The sequence below is a fragment of the Spea bombifrons genome, chromosome 10 (genome assembly GCF_027358695.1).
Source record: "Spea bombifrons isolate aSpeBom1 chromosome 10, aSpeBom1.2.pri, whole genome shotgun sequence".
NCBI lineage: Eukaryota > Metazoa > Chordata > Amphibia > Anura > Pelobatidae > Spea > Spea bombifrons.
This window is the reverse complement of record NC_071096.1, coordinates 32,886,778-32,912,287: the sequence shown is the minus strand read 5'-3', so window position 1 is coordinate 32,912,287 and position 25,510 is coordinate 32,886,778. Positions and strand designations below refer to the sequence as shown.

General features: G+C 39.5%; 1 protein-coding gene and 2 long non-coding RNA genes across 4 annotated transcripts; 1 reads left to right on the top strand and 2 right to left on the bottom strand.

The window, feature by feature from the left end:
- Positions 1-379: 379 nt before the first annotated feature.
- LOC128467289 (uncharacterized) lies at positions 380-18,437 on the top strand. The gene is made up of 3 exons (XR_008345705.1): positions 380-576; positions 12,485-12,601; positions 18,395-18,437. It is a non-coding gene; the product is annotated as an uncharacterized LOC128467289 (long non-coding RNA).
- On the bottom strand, positions 1,574-2,600 carry LOC128467287 (uncharacterized). The gene is made up of 2 exons (XR_008345704.1): positions 1,920-2,600; positions 1,574-1,878 (listed from the first exon to the last, which is right to left on the bottom strand). It is a non-coding gene; the product is annotated as an uncharacterized LOC128467287 (long non-coding RNA).
- On the bottom strand, positions 6,577-25,282 carry CDYL2 (chromodomain Y like 2). Of its 2 annotated transcripts, XM_053448870.1 has the most exons (7): positions 25,019-25,282; positions 13,784-14,327; positions 10,420-10,637; positions 8,742-8,914; positions 7,890-8,100; positions 7,610-7,753; positions 6,577-7,293 (listed from the first exon to the last, which is right to left on the bottom strand). In XM_053448870.1, exons 1-7 carry the CDS (start codon positions 25,040-25,042, stop codon positions 7,135-7,137), a joined length of 1,473 nt encoding a protein of 490 aa, XP_053304845.1. In that variant the 5' UTR covers positions 25,043-25,282; the 3' UTR covers positions 6,577-7,134. The 2 variants fall into 2 exon arrangements, with proteins under 2 accessions (XP_053304845.1, XP_053304846.1); XM_053448871.1 differs by lacking the exons at positions 13,784-14,327; positions 25,019-25,282 and adding an exon at positions 11,886-11,965.
- Positions 25,283-25,510: the final 228 nt, after the last annotated feature.

The following is a 25,510-nucleotide window of genomic DNA, read 5'->3' as shown; positions in this document are numbered from 1 at the left end:
GGGAGATTCCCCCAATTCTTAGAAACCTGCTTTGTTAGACTAGCCTGGAACCAGCTCATAGATAAACGTGTACGCAGCATAAATCCTAGAGGTATCTCACACCCATACGAATAAACAGAAGGGCATGTGAAAAGAGAGACCCAGGGGAATCCAAGATCCATCTGTAATTAAACCATTGCCATTTAGATAATTACACATCGAAATGCTATTCTCACACCTAATTCCCTCACGTATAGTATAGGTTAATAAGGTGAATACTATTTTTTTTTTTACTATTATTCATTAAATTCGTCCATCAGTAGGCTGAAAAAGAAGATCTTGTTCTAAACTAACAGTAAAGATGTGAAAATATTTCTTTCCATGTTACGATTGGAATCTGGATTAGCGTCCATGGGATTCACTCTAGTCTCGTTACAGGCGCAGACATAACAAGAGAAAGAGTTATTAATAGAGAGTAATTAGACGTTCCACCGTGTATTCACCTCGGTAAGAGACTCGGGAACGGCATCTCCCCTCAGGAGTTCAGCAAATTGAAGGAAGTGAAAGAAGAAGCGCCTTCTATTGTTCTCAACACCTGTGAGTTTCTTTTACTTTATGAGTTAAGTCTCCGTATAACACAACTCTCACTCGATTCACCGGGACAGAAGCTTCACAATACCCGTTTGGGTTTGGTAAAGAAATAGAAAAGACATTTAGGGAGCGCAACCTACCCCCATTGTGCCTGGTGAACGACGATAACAGAAGGACGTAACGCTAGAGAGAGAGTCAGGGTAAAGCTTAGAAAGAAAAAAAAAGTTTTTCACCAAGTCACATGACTACCGGCAAGAAGATGTACTGACCTTGTGAGTTGGGGTCTCCGTTACTCGTACCATTGACGCGGGCACTAAAGCCACACGTCGGCCGTTTAAAGAGACTCTTCAGCCATTGTATGCGTGGGAAAGCTGCATGCTGCCTTTAAATTAGCTTAGATTCGTTCAAGCTTTCATTTCTCCTCCCTGCCCACCAATACCTTAGTCTCTAGACTCTGCTTAGACTTACTGTCTCTCTTTCTCTCCATACCACCCTTCACTCACCTTCTTCCCTTTTACTTTCACAAAACCCTCTCTTTATAGCTCCTCTCTCCTTACAATTCACCTTAATCCCCAGAACGTCTTCCCTTCTGGGAACGTAGGCAGCACGTGGAACTCTCCGCACACATATCAGACAGCGGACGATTATAGAGACATGATTAGACTACACAGATGCCAACTGATCCTCCGAGAATTAGCATCGCAGGACAGATTAGAATCAATACAAAGCTATATCTGCCCTATTAGAGACAGACACACAACAAGTAATAGAACACTGAGGTCTTAATGTTGGCGAAAGGTTTAAAAAGGTTTGTTGCCATAGTAGCAGAATGGTGCTCAGGCCGTATAGGAAAGCATACCATGCCAATTCTGTTTGCTTAACATGCTAAAACACGTAATGCTTTACCAAGTGGTACAGCACCTTTAAGATGATTCAAAGATAATCAATTGCACCGATATTAATATAAGCGACGACAAACAAAAAAGAAAAAATGCCAAGCGGGGAAATTTGAGAGTTTTTATTCAAAGCAGCTTTTTCCACAATGTATAAATACTGTATTTTAACACACATGAAAAATACGACTTCTAAGGCACCCAGAAATGTGTCCATTCACCAGTTACAGGACAATTAACACAGTAAATATATGCACGGCTGTGGGAAAGTATTTACATCGCTGGGAGAAGGGGCCGGAACCCCTAGTGATATTATATAAAGTATAGATATTCTTCGCCTGCCGTATATCCTTTATCAAAAAAAAGAAAATAGAGAAATTATTACTATTTTAATTCTTTTAGACCTAGAGGATTGCTTACTGCTCTGGTTTTTTGGGAGTTAAAGGGCGCAGATACACCAAAGTAGGCACCCTACTTTTTAACCCTTGCACTGCTTACAGGGTTCCAGTAAAAACACTACAACACGTATTTGATTTTAACCCCTTAAAATTAATTAATGTAACCTGGCTTTCTTTTTCTTCATTTTGCTGACCCTCGGGCTGACAAAATCCCAGATCGAAATAGAAAAAAAATACTTTAAATAAAAATAAGTTATAGGGGAAAATAAACTACATACATGTTATGGAAACTTTTCTCTCTTTTTTTTTATTAGGCCATTATCTACTAAATATCAGTGTGTCGTACATGCTGCATTTACGATTCAGTTCCATTGTACGTTGGATTTATACATATGACAGAATTTAAACATGCCCACATTATGTGCAAATGCTCTATTTTGCATTAAAGAATTATTGGGAATATGCATTGCTGATGTGGGAAGAACGCCGCGGTGTATTTGTAAAGCTGAAAATGTTAAGTAATTAACAAGAAGGTTTGGTTGGTTTCCAGTGTGATTGCTCCACAACAATCGCAATTTATTAAATATAGCCCAATATATTCTGCACGTCAAGAGATATTTCTGGAGAAGGACAACACAGTTCTTTATGTTTGATCCAAAGGTAAGTAACATCACGTAACACGGCTTATCGAAATCTATGAAACCTTTTCTGGAGACCAATGTAAACACAAACCTAATACAGCAAGTGCGTAGCAGAATAGAAAAATCTATAAATATAAAAAAATAACTAAAATCCCCATCAGGATTTTATATAAAGTACAGTTCTGGTTTAAATTCATAAAAGTGGTGCGGTTGCCATAGCAGCCAATAGAAAGTCCCTTCTGATTGCTCTCCGTTCTGCACCAGAATTGCACTTTATACATAATCCTTAATAGTTCTGGTATATAATTGTAACTAAGCACCGGTTTTATTTGCGGCAGCCGCTGTAATTATTCATTGCGACCCCGTGAAAAGGGGGCTTTACCCACTGAAGGGGTGATGTTAACCCTTTGGTTTGGGGGCAGATTTATTCACTAAGCTGATGGCAGGTGAGCCATCAGAGATGAAACATTTCATCTTATGGATTTAGCCTTGCAAGGAGGGTATAATTAATGTGATTGTTGTTTTATCCAAATTACCACAGCACACAGTTTAGTGAATAAACACCCAGATGTCTACCGAAAAGAAATATTTCTGTAATTAATTCTAAGCCCAAAGGCCATTTATAAGCCAGCGGTTTAGCTTTATGATCATATGTAACATTTGAAAGAATAGCAGGTAAGTTTCACACGCGGTGGGTAAAATATTTCACTTAACGTTCCCGTTTTCTCCAACAATAACGAAAGCAAGAGCGCTTTGCAAAGCAATTTCACATTTCTATAAATAATAAATCAGGCGTGATGAGAGTTGTGGTTCACACTTCTAAAATGCCTTTGGCCGTACAGCATGTTTCCTTTAAACTAGAACGTGCTTAAATAATAAATCCGGGTAGGTAGGAGGTACGGCTGCTGAAGTTACAGCAAAATACATCCCTATTATTTCATAAAATTAATGTCAATTTTGAGGGCTTTTATTACCATTTTGTTGCTATTTATGACAGTATTATCCCTAAATGAACCATCCTTTAGACCTGCACAGAAAAATAACAACAATACACGAAGATAGATATATTATTTCTTCTGCGCATTCTAGAAACAGAGCAACATTGACTGAGCGGCGCAGGACATTATAGACTGCCAAACACAATGGTAAAGGCTAGATTTGTAATCCTCGTTATTTAATGTTCTGTAAGGATACGGAGATAAAGAAGAAGAAGAAAAGATCACTTAAGGTGATTACAGAAGAAACTAGCTTATAAGTAATTTTGTAACTTTTAGAGAGATGAACCTTTCCAGTTTCTATGTTATCCTATAGAGCCCATCATTATGTCTCCATATGCCCATTTATGTGAACAGAGCACTCAGTCTCAATTATTTTATTTTTGTTCAGTTATTTTACGAATGGAAGCAGAGAAGCGTGTTAAGTGGGACTTTGTAGGAACGTCTTGGCGTTATAAAGTGTCCATTCCAGACGGTATCTCCTAACTGAAGACAAGAGATGGCCCAGTATAATGCATAGTTAATGAAGATTTATTGAAACCCATCTCACTTCTTCAGCTTGAGTGCAGGAGACGGCCATTCATTAGACACACAGCCTACTAGCTAAAATATTCAACCCCCCCCCAAACTCCAGGTTTAGGGGAGAACTTACTGTCTGCTGGAGGCTTGCAAACTGCATGACCCACGTAGATAACATACTATACCTTATTATAATGTCTGTAATATTACCGCCACGCCATTCGGTTCCAACAGAGTCTAAGGACAGCGCAGACACAGACATTGTTCTTGAACCCCATGTAATAAGTTTACAGAACAGCAGAGACACTGCGCTCCATACGGAAACTTCCGCCGTTCACGTGAACGATCGCAGGCAGAAAAGGGCCGCTTCGGTTAACTGAAAACCAAATATCACATCACATATACTTCCTATTCAAGCCTCAAGCATACAAGCCATTATATGTGACTGTTACTAACACAATTGTGCCTTGGGAGAAAATCATATCTTATAAATACTTATTTTATGTGAGTCTTGGCTACTTCTCTGATTGTCATGCAAAAAAGGGGGGTTATTCATTAAAGCGGGTGTTGGCAGGAGAGTTGCAGTTTCATCTCGGTTTAGAAAGCATATTTACATCTCTTGACGTGTCATTACTGTTTGAGCTATACATTATGCAGGGCCAGCTAGACGTTCTAGCAGAGAAATCTACCAGGAATGAGCCCTCATAGTGAAATCAGTGAGAAGAAACCTCAACTCTCCAACAAACTCTCCGGCCAACTCCCTCTTTAGTGAATAAAACAATAGTATGACTCTTCCTGCTGTATCTTTATCGGTCCGGAGCTTTTCAATGAACATTCAAGAGGCGCCTCTTGTGGAGCAATCACCATAGAAACCAATTCAATCCGGTTTATTCCTAAGGATACAACACTTTGTCACTAAAAGTGCGTGGCTCAATGGGTACAGAAACATCTACCTGTCAATTTAACTTCATCTTAGTTAATAACCAAACGTGGTTCTGGAAGAATAGAACAAAATCCTGAATTTACTAAACTTTACGGGACGAAACAACGATTCATGGAAGTCCCTTTTGCCATTTGTCTTATGGAACCTCTCAAGATGACTCCATTCCATTATAACGTATAGATCAATGTGAGTTCACTCAACGTATCCGCTCCTGGAAAGTCCTACCTACAAGTACCGGGACGGCATTGATGCTTCATCACATGAACGTCTTAAACAAGTATTTAGAACATTGGCGCGGAAAACAGCAACTCATTCTAGAACATGTAAACTAACAGCAATCTGGGAATCTGGACAGTATCTCGTCGGCACCCGCCGTAAAATAAAATCCACCGATATCACCTTTAACATATAGTCAGGGGAGAGCGATACGATGCAATCCGGGTGAGAAAACGCATTACCAAGGCGAAGGCGGCAGCCAGAAATTCTACAATCCTTTTATAACCAAACCTTAGCATATTTTAGCTAGATAAATCTAAATTATAGCTCTATTATTCTCTTTATACAACACACTATAAAAATACGCTACTACAAAAATTATATATATTCTAGTTTGACTGCTCTCTTTGACTTTCTAGAAAATATTTTAGCTGTCTTTGCAGTGGGTATGCACTAAGGAGTGCTATGATCGCTTGAGTATGGTATCTGGGTTATAGGATGCTTGGGTTTTTTTTGGGCGGGGGGGCTTTTGTTTCTGGAAGGTCGGCCCAAAAACCCTCTGTTCAAAGTTGGCCAAACTTTCAGGACCCTGGATACCATACCATGAGACATCGGCAAAAAAATATATATATATTTTTTTATCAAGCATTTAAATTGCAAAAAAAAATATATATATATTGGTTTTACAGAGCGTCGATCCAGTCTCAGTAATCCCATTAAAAAAAAATGTAATTTTTAGAAATAGAGACATTGTCAATTGATTGCTTTATAGTGTATCCCAGGCCATATAGAATGCCTCATAAGGCATGGAAAACATATTTTTGTTGAGCTTGCATATTTTACCAAACCAAGCAACTACACTTATGGAAGCACGTATAATAAAGATGCCCAAATATTTGGAGCTTTGACTCCATGGCGTAGGGTGAGTGACATGGGTTATGTCCCCAAAGAGACTTTTTGAAGGGGACTCACCTGAACAGGTGAGCACGGCAGCATTAGTTCATACATTTTCTTGGAAATTAACTTTTTTGGCATGGCTAATGCATCGTTCTGCAAGAGGCTTCCCTAAAGTATGTATTTGTGGTTTTACTACAAGACCTCTCGTCTGGTCAGATATGTTCACACTGAAAAATCGAACCCGCAAAAAAATAAATATATATCTGTTCTCATTATAGGAAGGTGGAGCAAAGGCTACGGCGCCTCCATTCCCCTTTTAACAATTTATACGTTAAATAAATAGCAAAAAGACAACAAAAAAATCTAACTCTGCCTATTTTTTTGCAGAAATGTTTAAAACTATACATTCAAGCTTCAGTATATAAGCAATTTTTTTTTCACGCAAGTAGTACTACTTTCACATTACTAATAAAGCAAAAAAGAAACAAGCCGATAAACGGTGACTACCGAACCGATCGTAACCTCCGTTTGTTACATTTCTAACAATTTTTAAGTTGCATTGTAAAGAAATGCATGGGCAGCACAACTGAGATATGGAAATAGACTTAAATAAATTAATCGTAATAAAAAAAAAAATCCGCAATGGAAATAATAGAATATTAATTACACAAAATCACCCTTACACTTCAGTACAAGAAACAACAAAATAATAAAAAAAATATAGATACAAAGTGCAATTCTCACATTGTTACTTCAAATGGATTTGCAGGCTAAGCAGTGTCCACATAAAGTCGATACAGAGAAGAAAATGATTTTCTACAGATGAAAATATTTTTGTTATATTGTAAAAAGGTTTCTTTTTTCATGGAATGTGGAGGTTGAAAAAAAATCAAGGTCAGGATTTGTCTCCAACAAGAAAGCAAAACCTGGAAGGAGTAAGAAAGATTTGGTGGAATACCTCATTGCATAATCGAGCCTACGCAAGGTCCAAAACTCCATACAAAGTATTCTTGCGTTTGAAGTGAGGAGGGAAATCCCGTTGCGTTTTCTAAACGAGCGACGTTAGACTTCGTAAATCTTGTCCTGTAGGTAGCTGAATAAGGAGTCCAAGCCCTTAGGGGAGCTCCACAACTGCTTTAGCATCTGACACTCCCTCTCGTTGACGTCTTCAAGAACTGACTTGAGGAAACTTCTAACTAAACATTTGGATTCTTCTAAAACCTGAAGGCGTGAAACAGCGGAGCAACGTTACACTCGGTGTGAAGGCGCAGGTAAGCAGGGTTTTAAAAGATTCATGATACAGGCTGTCACAAAGTTACGATTGGAGTTTGAACTGGAGAAACATGGATGGTCAACGGCTTGACTTGCCTAACCATATTGCAGCTTGGAGCAATAACACACAGATAAAGACCCCTGAAGATGCCGGATAAATGTGGTCTATGGCTTCATAAAGTTATACTGGTTATATTATTATCATTATTATATGGTAACAGTACAATACTGTCAATGAAAAACATGAACTTCAACCCAATCTTACCACAGCACTGCAGGCGGCCATTTCTTTAACTCGAAGCATAACCTCCTGGCTGAAGGTGGTGGGCCAGAATACCTGGGAGACGAGTCCTCTGCTGCATGCCTCTTGCGCAGTGAGTTTCCTCCCACAAAACAGCATTTCATTTGCCTGCAGAAAATGGTAAGATTGTCCAGACGGTGGAAAGGCAGAAGGTGAAATCAGAATTATTTTACTAGACGGATGAGAAGCAAAACGAAGAAGAACAATGAAGAACAATGAAGACATCTGTTGGTAGAGAGCTTACCAGAGCAACTCCAAGAATCTGGGGGAATGTGTACGATGAACACCCAGCGGGTGTTAGGCGGATAGTGGCATAGGGAGTCTGAAACCAGGCCTTTTCACTTGCCCAGACTATATCGCACAGGGGCAAAATAGACGCTCCCAATCCAAGAGCAGGGCCATTGATGGCGACCACGATGGGTTTCTTGAACTGGATAAAAGCCTTCACAAAATCCCTTAAAAGAAATACACGTCAATGGTTGGACCTGGGCCATGATTAGATGCATTCAGCGCAGGCAAGTACATGGAGGATTACATCTTTCGAAATGTTTTATTTATTTATTTTTCTTTATACAGGCCTAAAACAAAGAGAAATTGGTATATTGTACCCCAATAAAGTGACTTAGCGTGCCTTTGTACCTATAAAAAAATAAGAACGTTCCTGAACTTATCCATTCTACAAATAGTTCATGAACCCGTTTGTAACAATAGGAAAGTTCACGAACCCTTTTTTCCTCTAAAACAGGAGTTCCCGGCACTTTTTGTGTGGGATTTAAATATCACCAGCATTTCTCTCCATTCCACAATTTTCCAGACAAAACACTCTTTTTTTTTTTTAACCATGACCTTCCACGTGCTTTGAACTTCTGGTTATCTAACATAAGCTGTAGGCTCATCAGCAGTGAACTTTATGACGACATATTCACACAAAGGCATTCTATGTGAAATGTACAGCATCCATCAAGAAGATTCCATGGCGACTGCCCAAGCGGAAATCAACATATTTATTCGTATTACCAAATTCTGTCACTTTAAGCCCTTCATGTGAATACATGTCTCCTCACCAAGGCCACTGATATGGACACATGTTGGGTACCTTATTGCTTCTGCAATTCGGGAACTTTCTTTTCTCCTGTCTGTAGATAACCTCCCAATGAGGTACGAATAGTCTAATCCACTGCAGAATACGCTGCCGACGGCGCTCAACAGCAACAACTTGCTGTCATCGGAGGAGGCGTTACAGAGAGCCCGTCGGACCTCCATCATAATCTGAGAACCGAGATACAGACACTCAGTATTTTACTAATTGGCAATCTGGATTTTCTTAAAGATAAACTAAACAAAGTCATAATCGGGGATTAAAGGATTAAGATATACGATTTCAATCACAGTCTTGCTGCATTTTTGGGGTAAAACATTGAAGACGCGTCTTCAGACTCTTGGATCCAGATCACGGACGGAAAGCTTAATCACCAAATATTATAACATACATCGAGTGGCTCCAGAGTAAATAGTAGATAAAATGTAAAACTAAGATAATTTAACATTTTTCAGTACAACAGTAGACAATATTTAAGTGTCAACTCAACAGTTTTCCTAGATTTGGGCAAATTTTTGTGAAATGTACGCTGGCCATCGCTGAGAGTTGTGCTATACCTCCTCTTCCAGGACAGATCCAGACACACCTTATCTGACAGTATGCATTTTATCAGTATATTGTGTTTTTTATTATTATTATTATTATTATTACTACCGAGTTTTCTTGGAGAAAAACGTTTCTGTAATATTCACATCATGGATTCCTCCCTTTCCACGATTTCCCCTCTGGATATAATTATTTAAAAAATTATAAACAGATTTTCTATAGAAAATAGATATATTTTTAGAGAGTTAAAAAAAAACAAAACACCATAACAAGGTACAGACAGACGTAAAAATGTAAATTTGACCAAAAATCTTTGTGTTTTTGGGTGGACGGCAGGCTGACTGAAGTTCCTGTTCCTAAAAGGTGTGGACGCTACATAGAAGGACTGTACAGGTCAGCCACCGCGACATATTGCTTATAAAAATCACCAATTCTCACGACAATGCTTCTGTAAACAGCGATTTCTTCGTGCGATCACGGCAGAGCTTGTCAGAAGCTTGTGTCGCTTCCCTGGAGCATTTCACTGCTATGGAAACACGAGTCCTCTTTAACAAAAAAAGCCTGGTTACTTGTATTTAAACTATTTTCTGAATTTGATTTGGTCCCAAGAGGGACAGCCCCTTTAAACCCAAAGGTGGCAGAGCGTTATTACGGGGCTCCGGGGAATACGGGCTGGCTTCTTACTAATTTCAGTTTGAATATCCGTTTACACCGTACTATATACCGAAAGATGCATTCCCTATCCCCCAACGTAGAGCGACTAAACTGGATCCTGTAATACATACAAAACTTAAGTTGTTTAACAGTATATTGTTTTTTTTAATTGATTTTTTTTGAGTTTTAATTGTATATTAAATTAAGAAAATACCTGATTTTATATTGTGTTGAAGGATATTTATTTGGGGAATAAAAATAACCATAAAAAAAGTCTTAAATAATGTTTAGTAGTTCCTCTGAACTACTACTACTGAACACTAAACGTGTTTAATCAGTATCTTTCCAGCCCGAAATGCATCTTTTGCATTCTTTCACTGTTCCTTAATTTACACGGCATCAAATCATTATTTGCTCACTTTACTCTATTAACAGTAATGGCGATCCATTATTAAAAGAGCCGTAAGGTTCTTACATCTGGAGTCAAGGCGTTGTTGTCGGACGTCTGGCTGGACAGAAGGATGTGAGTGAAACCGTCTTCCTTTCTCACCACGATGTCTCGAAAGCGACAGTTGCTCTCGTTCTGGCGTACACTGTATCTCAGTCTTTTATCAAACGCGCAGTCTTTCTCCATGTCTAATTTCCTTTTCACGGGGCTGTGAGGGTTCATCTCTCCGTTGGTCAAAGGTTCTCCTGTGTATGTAGAAAAGGACCAATAAATATTGGGGAGGAGGAGGCGCACAACCATATGGTGGGATGTTCTGAAGGTACATTTGTTTACAGCTTTGATGTTAAAATAGGATATAGTCACAATTCCATTGGTTATCCAAACACTCAGTACAAGTTACAAAAACTTTTATATAGAAGGGCAAACCTAGCACCATATGTATACAATTTCCAAGGTTCATCTGTCAGATCTTGTCACCATTTTGGGTTTACAAACCAGTTTTTAGTGGTTCCATGTGGCCACACAACCAGTCCTTATAAAATCCCAATCTGTGCGGAATTCTTTCATCAGCCCGTATTTCTAATATCCTTCATTTGGCTCCATTTTCCTCCAAATCCGTTATCTCTGCAAAAATGTTCACATGGATCCAACTTCAGAAGGGCTACACTGAAAAATGGAGTGGAGCGAGCTAATATTGGCATTGGGATAGTAAAGTCTACTATCATACTGGTTATGACAGGTATCTGGAATGGCTGAATATCTAAAGCATATCGGCGTTTTGGGAAGTCTGTTCCACAACTTCTTTACGAAGATACTGGCGGCCAAAGCCACCTCATATCAGGCCATGTATGTCCTACACAGACCGACTCAATCAACTCCTCACCAATGACATCATGAACACAATATGCTCAAAACATACTAAAAAGTAGAGCAGTTACTTTCCCAAATCTTACAGTTCTGCGCATCAACGAAAGCCACGTGATTTTTTTTAAGATAAAATAATCAATATATGGGTTAGAACCCAGCTTGATATGAATAGTATTCGCATTATGCGAGTAATCACTATGTGTTCATCATACTCTTCTGTTACTTTTAAGCTTCGCTTTGGAGAAAGAAGATTGGCTCTGTAGGGTTGATTTCAGAAAAAGACGGGAAAGTCAAATTGTTACACTGATTTTGGAACATTTTGTACCCAGATGTATGTTACATTTAAACTAATAACCGAAATGACTTCGTAAGCATACATGGATACATTATAGGTATTTCCAATAAATAGATTTCTTTACATAGAAACAGTGTACTAAAAAAAAAAAGCAGAAATAGTTAAAGTATTGCCTTGTTTTATTGCCAAACTTGCTTGGAGAATATTAATAAAGAAGCCTTTGTTAAGATGAACCCCACCAAGGTCAGTAAATAGCATTATGGTATCTTGTTGAAGATAATATTCTAAAAACATCAAAATGACATCAAAAATAAGCCGAGCCATCCCGTACTTGGGTACTTGAACCAATTCCTTTTGTTTTATTATGAAAACCTCCCTAATTCATCCGGAATGATCTTGTAACTACCGAGGGACGACAGATCTCCTGGGTTATACAGGCAAAAGTTTATCTGTGTGTGTTGTTCCAAGCTACAGTAAACAAACTGGAAACATTTCATTCCCATGTAGCAAGGACAGCATACTATGGGTTCAAATAGCCTTACCCACTGCCATTATTGAGTGTTATTAGACACACTGGTTTGCGGTTAACCCCTACCTACTCTAGTGTTACCTGCACTGAGATAAGGAGTCCACTCCATACTCGCTTAGACAATCTTGGCCACAAGGAACATACTCTTGACAGAGTAATCTGAAGAGGACATGGTTGACATGGTCCATCACTATTATAAATACCGTATCCCAACTACAGTGATCTATTGTTTCCTGTCGCCCATGTCATAGCAAGATACTCTTTTTCACATTAATGACTGTTTTATGGATAGTACTCTTCTGGTAAAAACAAATAACCTGTTAAACATACATAAGTACAAACAAATGGACAAAGTTTATTGGAATCGACCCTTTGAGTCACTACTTGTTACTTTCTTTTAGAACGTGATGTCTTCTTGGACCTCTGAATGCCACCATCTGCCTCATGAGTGGATATTTCTGCAGCCTCCACTGTGTGGAGTTCTTCTGGTCATCATTTCTTCTGAATTTCCATCTCTGGTAAAAATGATTTTTTTCTTCTTCTTCCAGAAGTTTTACTCATATGGGGTGTTTTATGACGCAAGCTAAGATGACATAAGTTTTGATGGGTACAGGATATTTCCGCAAGGACCTTGCATCGTTTAGTGATATCTCCTGGCTCACTAGGTCCAGGGCAGTGGCAGTTCCCCTGCTGCAAAACCGGGGCAAATCGCGACTGACCCATTTACACCCCAGCCTCCATAGATTGCATTAGTGACACGGGATATGACATCATATGCCAGCGCTCCATGTCTTAAAGGAAAGACACTGGCCGCGGCGGCTGGTAGGTACGTCTCTGGAAACAACTTCAGGTTGATCTTCGGTTACATTACTTGGCACTCACCACACATGGTCTTAAACATTTTTGACCAAATATCCTTCCGTTCTGAATTTGCTGACATCAGAAAAATAATAATACCCTACTTGCACATCGCTGCGGAATATGATGGCGCTATATAAAACAATAAATAATAATAATAATAGAAAATGTTAACTCTAATGGAGCTCTTTAAACCCCGCAGAACTTCCCAACCCTTCAATGTGCCAAAGAGCAAAGGTACTGTTATTTAAAAAGGTAAAATCTGACTCATAATTCATTATCTTTACTGGGAGCATTTCATTGTCAAGCCACAGAAAAACTGGCATTGATAGGTTGTTGCCATAGAAATGTTAAAAAAAGAAGTTCTTAAAAGCTTCTGTTTTGTGTTTGTGTGACTTATTCCTTATTTATTTATTACATATTTGCTTAACATACTAGTGCAATCAGTGTGAAACGCCACCTAAAAGGTTGTGACTAGCGATTCCCCAATAACTTTTTAGGGAACTATGTGGCCTATTGATTGATATTTATTCTTGTAACTGAGTCAGGCATTTAGATAAAGAATAGAACAGCCAAAAAGATATAGGCTATATAACAGAATCATTCGCGCATAAACTGAATCAACCAATAGAAGAATAAATAAGAGAAAATGGATTTTTAAGGTCATATGCTAAGCCCCGCTCCGATCTCTTTATGTTTCCACCAATAATAAAATCGGTTAAAAAGATTTTAAAAAAGATACAGAATGAGCAGCCAATCAGGAGAGCTAAAAAATACCACAATTTTAGGTTAATATATTTCCTAGACCTGTAGTTACAAATCCCAGGTTTAACGTTACATACCCAGTCCGTTCACCTCTGTAGATTCAGGTACTTCCATCCCGCTTGGCAAGTCCTCCTTCCCTTTGTCATCGTACATGTCAGTTTTGTCTTTCTCGGAGCCATTCCCAAAATGCGTCGGCTCTTTATGACCATTGTGGTCCCCGTTCTCCATGGGTTTTCTCAGCGGCATTATTTGCAGCCCGCTAGGAGTAGTTCTATAAGTCACCGTCTTTGTGGCGCGGCCTCCGGAAGAAAACTTGGCAGCGCAGACCTTCTTCTGTTTTGCGAAGGAGTGTATCCGTCGACGTTTGTGAGATGTTCCTTTAGCCCTGTGGGACATGGTAATGGCGGAAGACCCTCGTAAAATTTTTGTAGCGACTCCCTGTCTTCCCGTTTTCGCTCTCCTGTCTCTGGAAAGTCCATTAAACTCATCTATAAATTCCTCACAGTGCAGCAGGTGATGTTCCGGCTCCCAAGTGTCTTCATTACTACCGTAACCTTTCCATCGAATCAAGTATTCCCACTTCCCTTTCTTATTCTTACGTTTGTCTACAATTCTTTCAACCTAATGAGGGATATAAAAAAGAACTAAAATCAAACAACAGGCAGGACGTCTATATTAACAACATTAATCATATCTGTCACTGTAGTCTACCCTTAATGGTTTTTAACACATCAATGACATAGCCCTTTCGTTATGTGACCACAGGCTACCCTTACCCCTAGAGAAAGCATTAATGGGGCAAAATGTTTCTACAAAGAAGGAATTTTAGGAAGGGCTTGTGGATTGAAGGTAACAGGATTGGTATTGCCAGTGCTATGTTTAGCTATCTGCGTTGTCTTCAGCAGAGTGGATGGAACAGTTGAGTTAAGAAAAATGTAATTATTGACAATTCTTCATATATTTAGCAATGCACTATGGAAGTCCACCTAGGTCCTGAAAGCAGGAGAAACTTACCAAGGTTAGATCTTAATAATTCATGGCTACATGTTTCAGGTGAAACGCTCCATTGTCTCCTTAAACTCTCAGTTCAGTGAAGACGCTCTATTGTATCTTCTGCTAAGGTTGCAGGTGAGACAGCAAACTCTGGGGATCAAAACGAACCCCCTAGCTTATACCGTGACTCCCACCGAATTTAGTTGTTCTCACTTTTCTTTATCTTAACACAATGAATTTTGAGTAAACTAGAACCGAGGATGATTCAGAATCAACTTTCATTCATAAGAGCGTAATAGATAATCATAAACTCCCATTTATCCTTAAGTGATTGTTACATTCTGGCACACTCATTCATCCACGAGGACGAGCCATCAATTACAAAGCCTTGTGCTGTACAATGCTGCTAACAATTATAGAATTCTTGAAGCAAGGCAGCATTTGAACAAAACATATATAATTCTGTTTAACACAATAATGTTTCTTATGTCAGTCAACTTCCAAAGACAGTGACATTTAAATAAATCAAGGTCCATTTATAGCGAAGAATTACGCATTTTCTGTAGTTGTGACACAGCACTGTTATCTAAGCACTTTTCTACAATAGAGAATCATCTTTTCATCCATTAGATATTAGGAAGAATGACAAGAGAACAAAATAGAGTTTTTGTTCTAATAAAAAAGAACGTTATTTGTCATAAAAAATATGTTTACAATGTATCTCAAGACGGATGAAATTCCCCTAGAGTTAATTTGTCTCTTTGGAATGGAGGAGTTGAGAAGGTCCATGGTATGCTGTAACAATGAAAGTATGAATCAGGACCACAGCTGATGCTCCTTGCAATCTTGTGGTCCAGCAGAGGAACATTGAAACAAAGTACTTGGCATCGCACAATTCAATCCTTAGCCTTTAGGACACAGACAAATGAGGAGACGAATAACAGAGTTCAGACCAGTGTGAAACACTGATGTCTCTGTTTCTCAACTAGACCTCAAGGGATACCTTTTAGACACTGGCACGTGACATGTCACTTTCAATATAATCCGACAATCTACCTTATTTGTTGGATAAGTCTTCCTGAACCATTCAGTGACCATAGTGCCTTAGCATGAACTGTACTGGAGTTACACCCTGAGAGTGTACTCACTATTACCACCTTCTTTATAATGAGATAAAACAAACATATAATAAATCACTTAAAAAATGGGAGGTAGCCAGCAGTTGGTTCTCCAAATGTTCCTCATGGCTGGATAAAAGAACCATATAGTTGGATACTGAAAGATACAAGGGATCCTCAGAGACCTAGTGATTACAGTCCGATTCCAGTGGAAACATATATAGGGTACAAGCAAGACAATTAACCCTTACTGAATATATCTACAGCCAGTTCAGCCCTCTGGCCACCTTAAAAAAAGGCAACAGATGTGTGTACATGGTTAACGTAGGCATCTAGATGGATAATGGCCATCTATCTTGGTCACCAGTTGGTTGCCCTGATTGGGGTGGCTGAAGTCTGACTACCCATTTCAAAAAAATGTATACACTTTACCGACATGTCTTATAATGTAACCCTGAAGTCTACAGATCCTTCACAGTTCCTTTCAATAGTCTCATGGTGCTCTTCAGCATTACAGTAAATGGGCCAAGCTGTAGGTGGCAAACTACAATTCATTTAGGTTACCAAGCACAAAGGAAACCTCTCCGAACGACATCAAGAAACCAGATCAGGGTTATTGTTCGTAGTCTTTTTTTTTTTAGTATTGATACAAATTGTGCCAGAAACACACCTGCCACGAGACCGGACGGCTTTGCAGCGGCTCCACGGGAAGCAAGAGGCTGTTTATGTCAAAGCGCAGCTGAATACCGTGATCATAAAACGAAGAGTCAAAAGCACCGTAATATGAATAAGGGCAAATAGTCCCTACTCTGACGGGGTGACTACAATACTTTTCAGGCAACTCATTGATAACAACGCATTCTATTTAAACAATGTTATTTATGAACCCATTATGAACCGCTATTGCTCTACAGATGGTAGTGATTTTTTAGGGCTTTAGAACCCTGTAATGTCCTCATACCCAGCAAACATTCTTAGAAAAGAGGGACATCCAGGGACGAAAGAGGGATTGTTGCCTCAAGTAGGGTAGGTGGGCAACCTATGCTCTTGTGGACCTCCTTAGTGCCCCACAAATCTCTATATTTGACTTGGCTTGAACATAACTCACCAGCCTTTCCTAGGAACCTGGATGTTTGCCCTTCGAACAAAGGCAAGGAGTCCATTATTGAGCATTTACAATGCGACTGGTAATAGGATAGGCATGTATTATAACAAATGGGGCCAGAGGTTGCTGTGTTTTCTATACATTAAGGAAAACATAGGTCAACCGGGTAATTGTAGATCCAGATCAATGAATCAATGTACAGGGGAGCCTAAAAACCTGCACAAAACTCAGTTACTGTAGATAATAAAAATGTTAATAGCAACAATGTAAAGCTGAGGTACATACCCAAAAATAATAAAAAAAAATCATAATAATAATTGTGTAACCGGTGGATGGGAATGAGAGAATGTAGATGTTTAGTAAATGAGTTTGTAATGTCAGGTAAACTGGAGATATGTCAAGGCGTGAATAACATTGGGAATGACGCCATCAACATGAAATGTTTCCATAAATCAATTTACAGCAATAGGGCAAACAACCGTTTCTAAAACTCCCCGATCATCAACCACCATTACTGAGCAGAGAGCATATAAACAGATTGAGATTATATACAGATTTATTCACAGTTTTAGAGTCACTCTCATAACAAAGTTTCTGCTATGGAAATTATTAAATAATATTTACTATGCCACAGGACTTAACTGTGTTGATCTTTGATCTTTCATATTAATGTAATGGTTTGCAGAGAAGCTTTGGAATCTTAAAATCAGTCCCTTTAAACCAGAAAAGCCAACTGGAATCTCTACAGCTGTTGTTCCATTCCAGTCCCCCTGATCCTTTGCAAGGCTTTTGCTGGCCCAACACTGGGAATCACGGCAATCACAGTCCAATACCTGGAGCGGAGGGTCAGCTATAATATATTTTTTTTGATTTACATAGCATTATAATCCAAAGCAATGTACAGTGGGGTACCACGGTAAATATATATATATATATACACACACACGTGGATATTGTTGCTTTGTTTATATACAATGGTTAAGGATATTATTAGTGCTTTAACACAATACAATTTTTTTTTGTATTTTTACCCAGAATAACTCATGGTGTAAGGAGGTTGATTATATGTCTGACATTTAAATTCATTACCCCCGGAAAGGGTATTTTAAGAGCATATGTACCCAACGGTAGGGTGTAATGTGTGAAATGGTTCATTAAAGAAAAGGGCCACAGAGCGTGGACACCCCACTGCAGGACACAGAAAGTGATTTTATGTTCTGTTCCTGGATAGCTTCTGCTTTCAGAACTGCATGTGGAGTCACATCTCATCCTAAAGCAAAAAAAATACATAAAGCTACAGCTATTTATGGGTTTCAGAATGACACATGAACCTTTCTAAAACTGCAGTCGCTCACTATTTAAAGGGACAGTGAAAGCTTAGAGCATCCACCCATTAAACGCCTACCAAAGTCAAGCGTATAGAGCGGACTTTAAAAATGTAATGTCTATGTTTTCACTTTCTATATTAAAAGGAGATCATCTACAGAAATATACTGGGAGCAAGGGGATTCCAAACCAGAACGCTTCTTTACAACTGAAAAGACATCTATCCGTGTTTAGGATTCACAGGAACCCTTAATACTTCTAGAAGAGGTATACATTTTGTCAAACATATAGTATTTGGCTTATTTCCTGATAAATATTTTATTATAATTCAATCATTTAGTACAATGTAAACTTAAGTATCGTGTTGTAATGATCTGAAAAGGGTAGACACAGACGAAGGTCTTTCTTTATGACATGCTCACGTCTGCATTTACATCATATGTCCTTTTTATGTCTACATAATAAAATTATTTTGTGAGGAGCAGATTGATAAATTCTGGTTTTTAGATGGCTGAGGAACATGACATTTATTCGTACTCTGAGTGCAAAGTATGTATAACGATGGAGCACATTTATTTGAGGAGGTCACCGGTGGGGTTTGTGTAGATGACGCTTGGTAAATTATTTCATGGATTGTTGTAAAAGAGCCGACTCGTAGATGAGTAACCTCAGTAATGAGTAATTCTATGCATTCCAGAAGTAGCCAAGAAACTATTATTGAGATCACAGAACAGAAAAGGATCGATGGAATATTGTTTTATGCTTGTTGCAATAAACAAGGGTCAGATTCTAGGTTCCACTAGACCCAAGGAACACTGGAGCTCCAAAACTTAAAACAAGAAGGGATATGTGGATGAAATGGACTAGGTGTAAGGGGTTCAAAATGTATAGGGAACTTGGCACAAAAGGAAAGAGCTGGTGAATGATCTGTCTTCCTTAATTTTACTGAGTGGTTGAGTTATATCAATGACTATATAGTTTGATGGGAAATGAATCTCACGCCATTAAGCTTCTCATTTCATTGTACAGTCATCTATCCAACTTTCTATCCATATAAAGAAAAATATAAAGGTTGGATAAATAAGTCTTTAAAATGTAAAGACATTTACAAGATTTACAAAAATATTTTAGATATTTTTTCCAATAAATATCTTGGATTCAAGGAATCACCACTTGCCATCATCTGTACCAAAGTTTCCCACGGTGTCTTTACTCAGCCCACATATTCTAGAATATAGCAAGAAATGCTGCTATTCAAATACAATTACCTCTAAGACATTACTGTCTAACAGGTGGACCTCTGGGTTTTTTTTTTTTTACTGATCCCACCCTTAAAAGTTTCACCCCAGCCAATGTCTCGGAATGGTATGGGACCCTCTACGTAAGCCATAGGGTTTACGTTGGGTTTCAAACATGTTGTGTTTTTGAACAGTTTCAGACATTAACACGTGAATAATCCAACTCATGGGTCCATGGGATTAAGAAATGACAGCACCCAGAGGACCACATTCACTCAGGAACCACGCACCTTAAAGTAGAAGCAGAGCAACCAGTTAATAGATGGACGGCAAGCATTCTGCAAGATAAAGTAACCTTGCTTTTTGATTTGTTTTTGCCATTGTAGCAGGTTTGGAGTGATCTATACAGAACCGTGTGTTCTTATTTAAGCTCTTGGCAGATGAAGCCCTTGTCTACATAGCGAATGGTACTGAAGTGAACGATGAATGGCCATCACAAACATCAGAAGGTGTATGATGTCTCTGAAAAGGATGCAAAGGTAATAAATGAAAAGGAATGGCTACCTGCTGCGCATTTGATAAGTAAAAGTGTAAATACACTATGTATACGTTGCACAGGGCTTGATCACGACTCAATTAGCTGGAGTTAGACATCTGCTACAAAGAGGATGCTGTGGAGTTATAACAACAAATGAAATTGAATCAAGCTTTCCAATTAAAACTTATTCGAACCAGGATGGAAGGCTCTATTAAAAAAAAGGTGGAAAGAGGACATGAACAAGTCCAGAAAGCCTTTGAAAAGGATGCTACTGGATTATTAAGAAAGCTTCCTTTGGAGGGATTTACAATTTCTTCATTGGAACGGTGCCCAGAAAACTAAATGGGAGTCCATTTAAATATGTGCATTTTATTCCATGTTTCATGAAAAATGTTTATAAATATGGAACGGTGCAGATAATTGTATGATTCCATGAGATACATGAAAGGCTTCTGGGGCTTTAGAAGTCAACGATGACACTTAGTTGGTTTTTAATCAGTTGCCAGCAAGACTTTTGTTGGGCTTTGCTTCTACAGTTATTACCGTGGTATTTCTTTGCTTGATGTCATCACTAGATATTTCTCTAAATTGTTATGTTTTATCCTTAAAGTGGATGATAAAAAGGGAACTTGTTGGCAACAAAAGGGCAAACTACTAGAGTTAAAGAACATAATAAAATTAGGACATTGTTAGCAGGCCAGATGTCTCACCTTTTGTGGGCATATAGATCAGCTAAACTGCCACACCAAGCCACAGGTCGTGGCTTTTCTCTCTAGAAAATATTTTGTTTAAAGTATAAAAATAATTTTCAATTGAGGATCTTTGTTCATTGGAATCCATCTTAATGGAACCAAATAGTTGGTTTCTGGAGCCTTCTCTGTGCCAAGCCTAGATAATTTAGCTCACTTACCCTACTCCATGAGAAGGTGTTGGCCAAATGTCTCTCTTATGTCCTTTAGTTGGATATTGTCTAGTCTTTCCTTCTCCCAACCTCACCACCTTCTGAAAACAGATGCCAACCTATTCACAAGGCGTAACAGCCATGATACCCTTTCTAATGGAGAATATTCCAGCAACTGTCTAAGCAGGTGACCATCATTTGTGTTCCATCAAAACATTCAACTTCAGTTGCTCTCAGCCAAGCTTGATAGTTTTTGGCCAAACAGGTTTCTGAAATGGGTCAAGTTCTCCAAAATGTCCACGTTTCTTTAGTAGAATTGATTCTTTCTTCACTCAAATGCTCTGCTTGATTGGAACATTCCATAGTTTCTTAGACAGAAGAATACTTTTGTGCATTAATGTACAATCCAAGCAAGTATGGTGGTTTCTCCTACTTATGCCACTTACTTATGTACACAACCGTACAGACTATGTAGTGTATTTATTTTTCCATTCATTCTATATTATGTTTGTCTGGCATCATAGTATCCATTACAATCAGTAGTTTCTATAGTGTTAGTATGACATTGTGAATGTTTTATCACTGATAGTAGAGCAAATGTAGGGGGGGTGCACACCTTAGGAGGTATAATTAGCACCCTGTGATGAAAATATAATTTATGACAAAGTACCCAAAGTATCTTAAAGTTTTGAGCAATCTTGATTTAATTTCTGTTATGTAAGTATGTAGAGTATGTAGAGCCAAATCATTCAATGATTGCTCAATTAGTAGGTATATATGCGAATACGTGAAAAATATAAATATATATCAAAATAACGTAAATCCTCCTAACATTCTCCTCCTCTTTTAAGGGGTATAATGCCAACTACTTTCACAAGTGTGAATAAGCCCCAAGATTACAGGGTCCATATGCCACTTTTCTGACTTCATACAGATCTCTACAAGGGTTTATTATGTCACAAATCTCTGTATAGCCAACGCATTTATTGTAAGCTACAGAGACGCATTGATTATACCATTTCGGGAGCTATTACAGTAAATACCTGCACAATTTCATTAAACAATGAGCTGTAAGATGTGCAGTATTTACTCCTGCTGGGTAATAGTACTACACAGAAACGTGTTTAAACCATTCATTTTAGCCGACACAGGCAGGAATAGAATACACAGAATAGAATTGTAAATTCCATTAGGTATTACGGAGTGTTCCGCGCTCTATACACCCGATACACGAAATAAATGCAAATTTCCAGCACTTAAACCCGGGGTGATTTTAAGAAAGCTCACATAAAAGAGTCATATCACATAGAAATCGAATGATAATTTAGTGTTGGCTATTCCATATTGAGCACCATGTAGCAGCCTTGGTTTCGCATGAATAAATTGTCCACCATGTTAGAAATATCACGTGAAATAAATACAATGGAATGGTGACATCACTGAGAAGTGACACGTTAAACCGGTCAGCATTTGGCGGACTTGGTATTAGAGACCATGTCTTACTTCCATGAGCTTAAGGAGACCAACCATCAGCACACGTCATGGTTATTCCAGAACACTTCTACATACATACCAGGGTATCTCCTAGTGTGTTCCTAAGAGAGCTCTCATACCAACAATGAGTTCTCATACCAATACTCGTTGGTCTTTTATTTTTTGGGTGGGATGAGTAAAGCCCTGCCCATACAGTCTCTTCACTCCTGTGACCCACCACTTCTTATAAAGCCACCCTTCCTCTTATCCCTGACCACCTGAATCCCACCAACCTTCTCCTCAAAAGGAAAACCATCGCTTCATGGACGTCCCTAGGTGTAATCTTCATCAAGGTTGAACTTGATGGACATGTGTCTTTATTTCAATCCATTATAATGTTACTATGGAAATCTTAGGACTCTTGGTTTTTTCTAACCCACACGTCCTCCTCAGCCATGCTGGACATGCCTTGGCAGATGAAATGTACGATATTTGCTAAACCACGTCACCTATTCACCTCCATTCTAAAAAATCATTTCTTTATTAACTATATAGGGGTTCCCACTTCTGCTCTAGTCCCTAAAACATAATCTGGGTTTGTAATTTGTCCCAAAAATCCCAACACCTCTTGCAACAAGAAACTCTTAGCTCACAAAGGACATGTTCTACAAGGTCAATAAAGCATCCTGGGGGCGCTTATCACCAAACCTTTAAAAAGTATACAACAAGCCTTTCTGTATAGACTTTACTTACAAATAATTTACATTTATAAAATATAAATGTATTCCTAAATAATTTAATATATCTCCACATCCATCTGCTGTCCGTATGTTCATAATATATGTAAACATATGGAAAATCCAATCACAAAATAAGTAACAAATTCATATGTTCATACAAACAACATTCGCACTTATATACGTTAGTAAATAAGGTGAGTTATTTATAAACACACACATATATATATATATATATATATAAGGATTCTAGTACAGGTGCCAATGATGTCATACTTGATATTCTTGACAATGAGGTCCATCAGACAGGACACATCTCTAAGCACACTTGAAGTCCAGATGACACAGAAGGTTAACCGGCTGGAACCGCGAAGCATTTATGTGACGAATACTTCTATGGATGAATTGATTTTTGCTCAGACTATTATTACGTTTACTGAACATCACGGGAAGCCGATCAATCCTCCCTCGTCTCCCAGTGTCTGTGAAATAACCGACAGACACGGAACCTTTGCAGCGGAATCCCCGCCGGTGGCTCCCCATGGAAAATCAGTAGCCGGGTTTGGGTGCGTTCTTATTATTAATACACCGGGGGGGGTTACTATTTGTTATTTAAACCATGCCGTATAGATTGTATCCATTAAACCACTCGTTCTTTTTATAGGGGGATTCACATCACGCAGGGGATGATCTGTACGGCTCCACACTACAGAGCTGGAAACATTCATAGCAAACGAGCACGTGGCTACTGAACGCTAGGAATTGGCACATGTATTCGGTAAATTTAACATCCCAAAAAAATCTAGGTAACTGCCCGGTAACTGCACACTAGGCAGGATCCTAAAAAGAAATTGCATTTGGCTGGCTGAACATAATGGGAGCTGCAGTGAAGTAACAGACTGAGATACACCTGTTGGCTAGTCCCTGCTTTAGAATGCCCTGAAAGAGCCAATGTCTCCGGGTTCTGTCACCTTTCAGGTGCTCCAAGAGCTTAAAACCAGTTCTAAAGATAACCCAGCCAGTTTACACATCCCAACAACCCCGGGGCTATTATGCCAGGACTGTATCATGCCACCTAACCTCTAATTACCCGATGACCTCATAGCTGGGCGCCTAGCTGATAGTGATGTCAAAATGTAGAGTACAATCAGTTTTTGGGGTGTGCGCTCCTGCAGACTGAGGTACGGTGTGCATGTACCCACTTTAATCATCCCACTTCGCAGGAAAGGAAAGCTGCAGATGCTGCAGCACCTCTTGGAATCCCAACATACCCATCAAAGACCCTTGGGCATTAAAGCTCGAATCCTCTGCATGAAAAGTAACTGAAGCTGCCTCTCCTCAAATAAAAAGGGACGTATCTTCCCAAGAGGTGCCGCAGCAGCAGCAGGTGGCCCTTTCCAAGCGGCCGTTCTGGGTAACGCAGAACTTAGCCTTAAGACAAGAGGTGCTGCAGCAGCTAAACTACCGGGCACCGCCATACATGCCCTCTAAGAGCAGACCAGTAGGTGGGTATTGTTACTGGTCAGCACTGGGCACAAGGGCATCACTTAAGGTCCATGGGCATGCAAGCAACACATCGCAAAGCTATAACTGCCCTCTCCCGACAGTCTCTCCCCACTCTCTCATGCCCCACTTTGCCAGATCTTTAAAAGCCCACTCCTCACCTCCTACCTGCACCCCTATACATCATCAGTGCAATAAGTCCTGTCCCCTTCCAAGGCCTGCGTATGAAAAGTGCATTCAACACCCCCCCCTTCTCCTCTCTCCTCTCTCTCTCTCTCTTTTCCTCCCTCCTATCTTTAGAAGCTGCAAGCTACTACCACCCCCTCCAGCCCCCTTTGCTCCCCCGACTGGATGATCAGTGCCCGGGGGTGCCGCCGTACCTCGTATAGGTCCCCAGAAGCCATGCCGGGACCGGGCTGCGCGTTGTACCGGGGCTGCGATCGTAGAAAATGACAGGGCTCCGGGTGTCAGTGTGCGCAGAATCACACGCAGGCGGCTGGGAGAACCGGCTCTGGAGCACAGCGGAGCGGAGCAGCCACGGGGAGTCCCAGCTCCTGCCCTGCGCACTGTGCGGGGACAGCCGCCAGGGGGAGCTCCAGGCGCAGGACCTATTCACAGAGGCTGCATGCGGAGCAGGAAGCGAGAACGTGCCATTGGTTTCCATAGAGACTGCTCCACATTTAGAACTTTAGAGCGTGGATTGTTGTTTATGGCCAGCTGTATCTGCCCCCCATCACTCAGTTATATGAAAAGAGCTATGAACATGCGTTCCATGTCCTGCATGTGTGACATTCATCAGGCCTCAGGTGTTGCAGAAACTCTTGGGAAGCCATGCCTATAGCACCAACCGATACACCACAGGGTCCATCCAC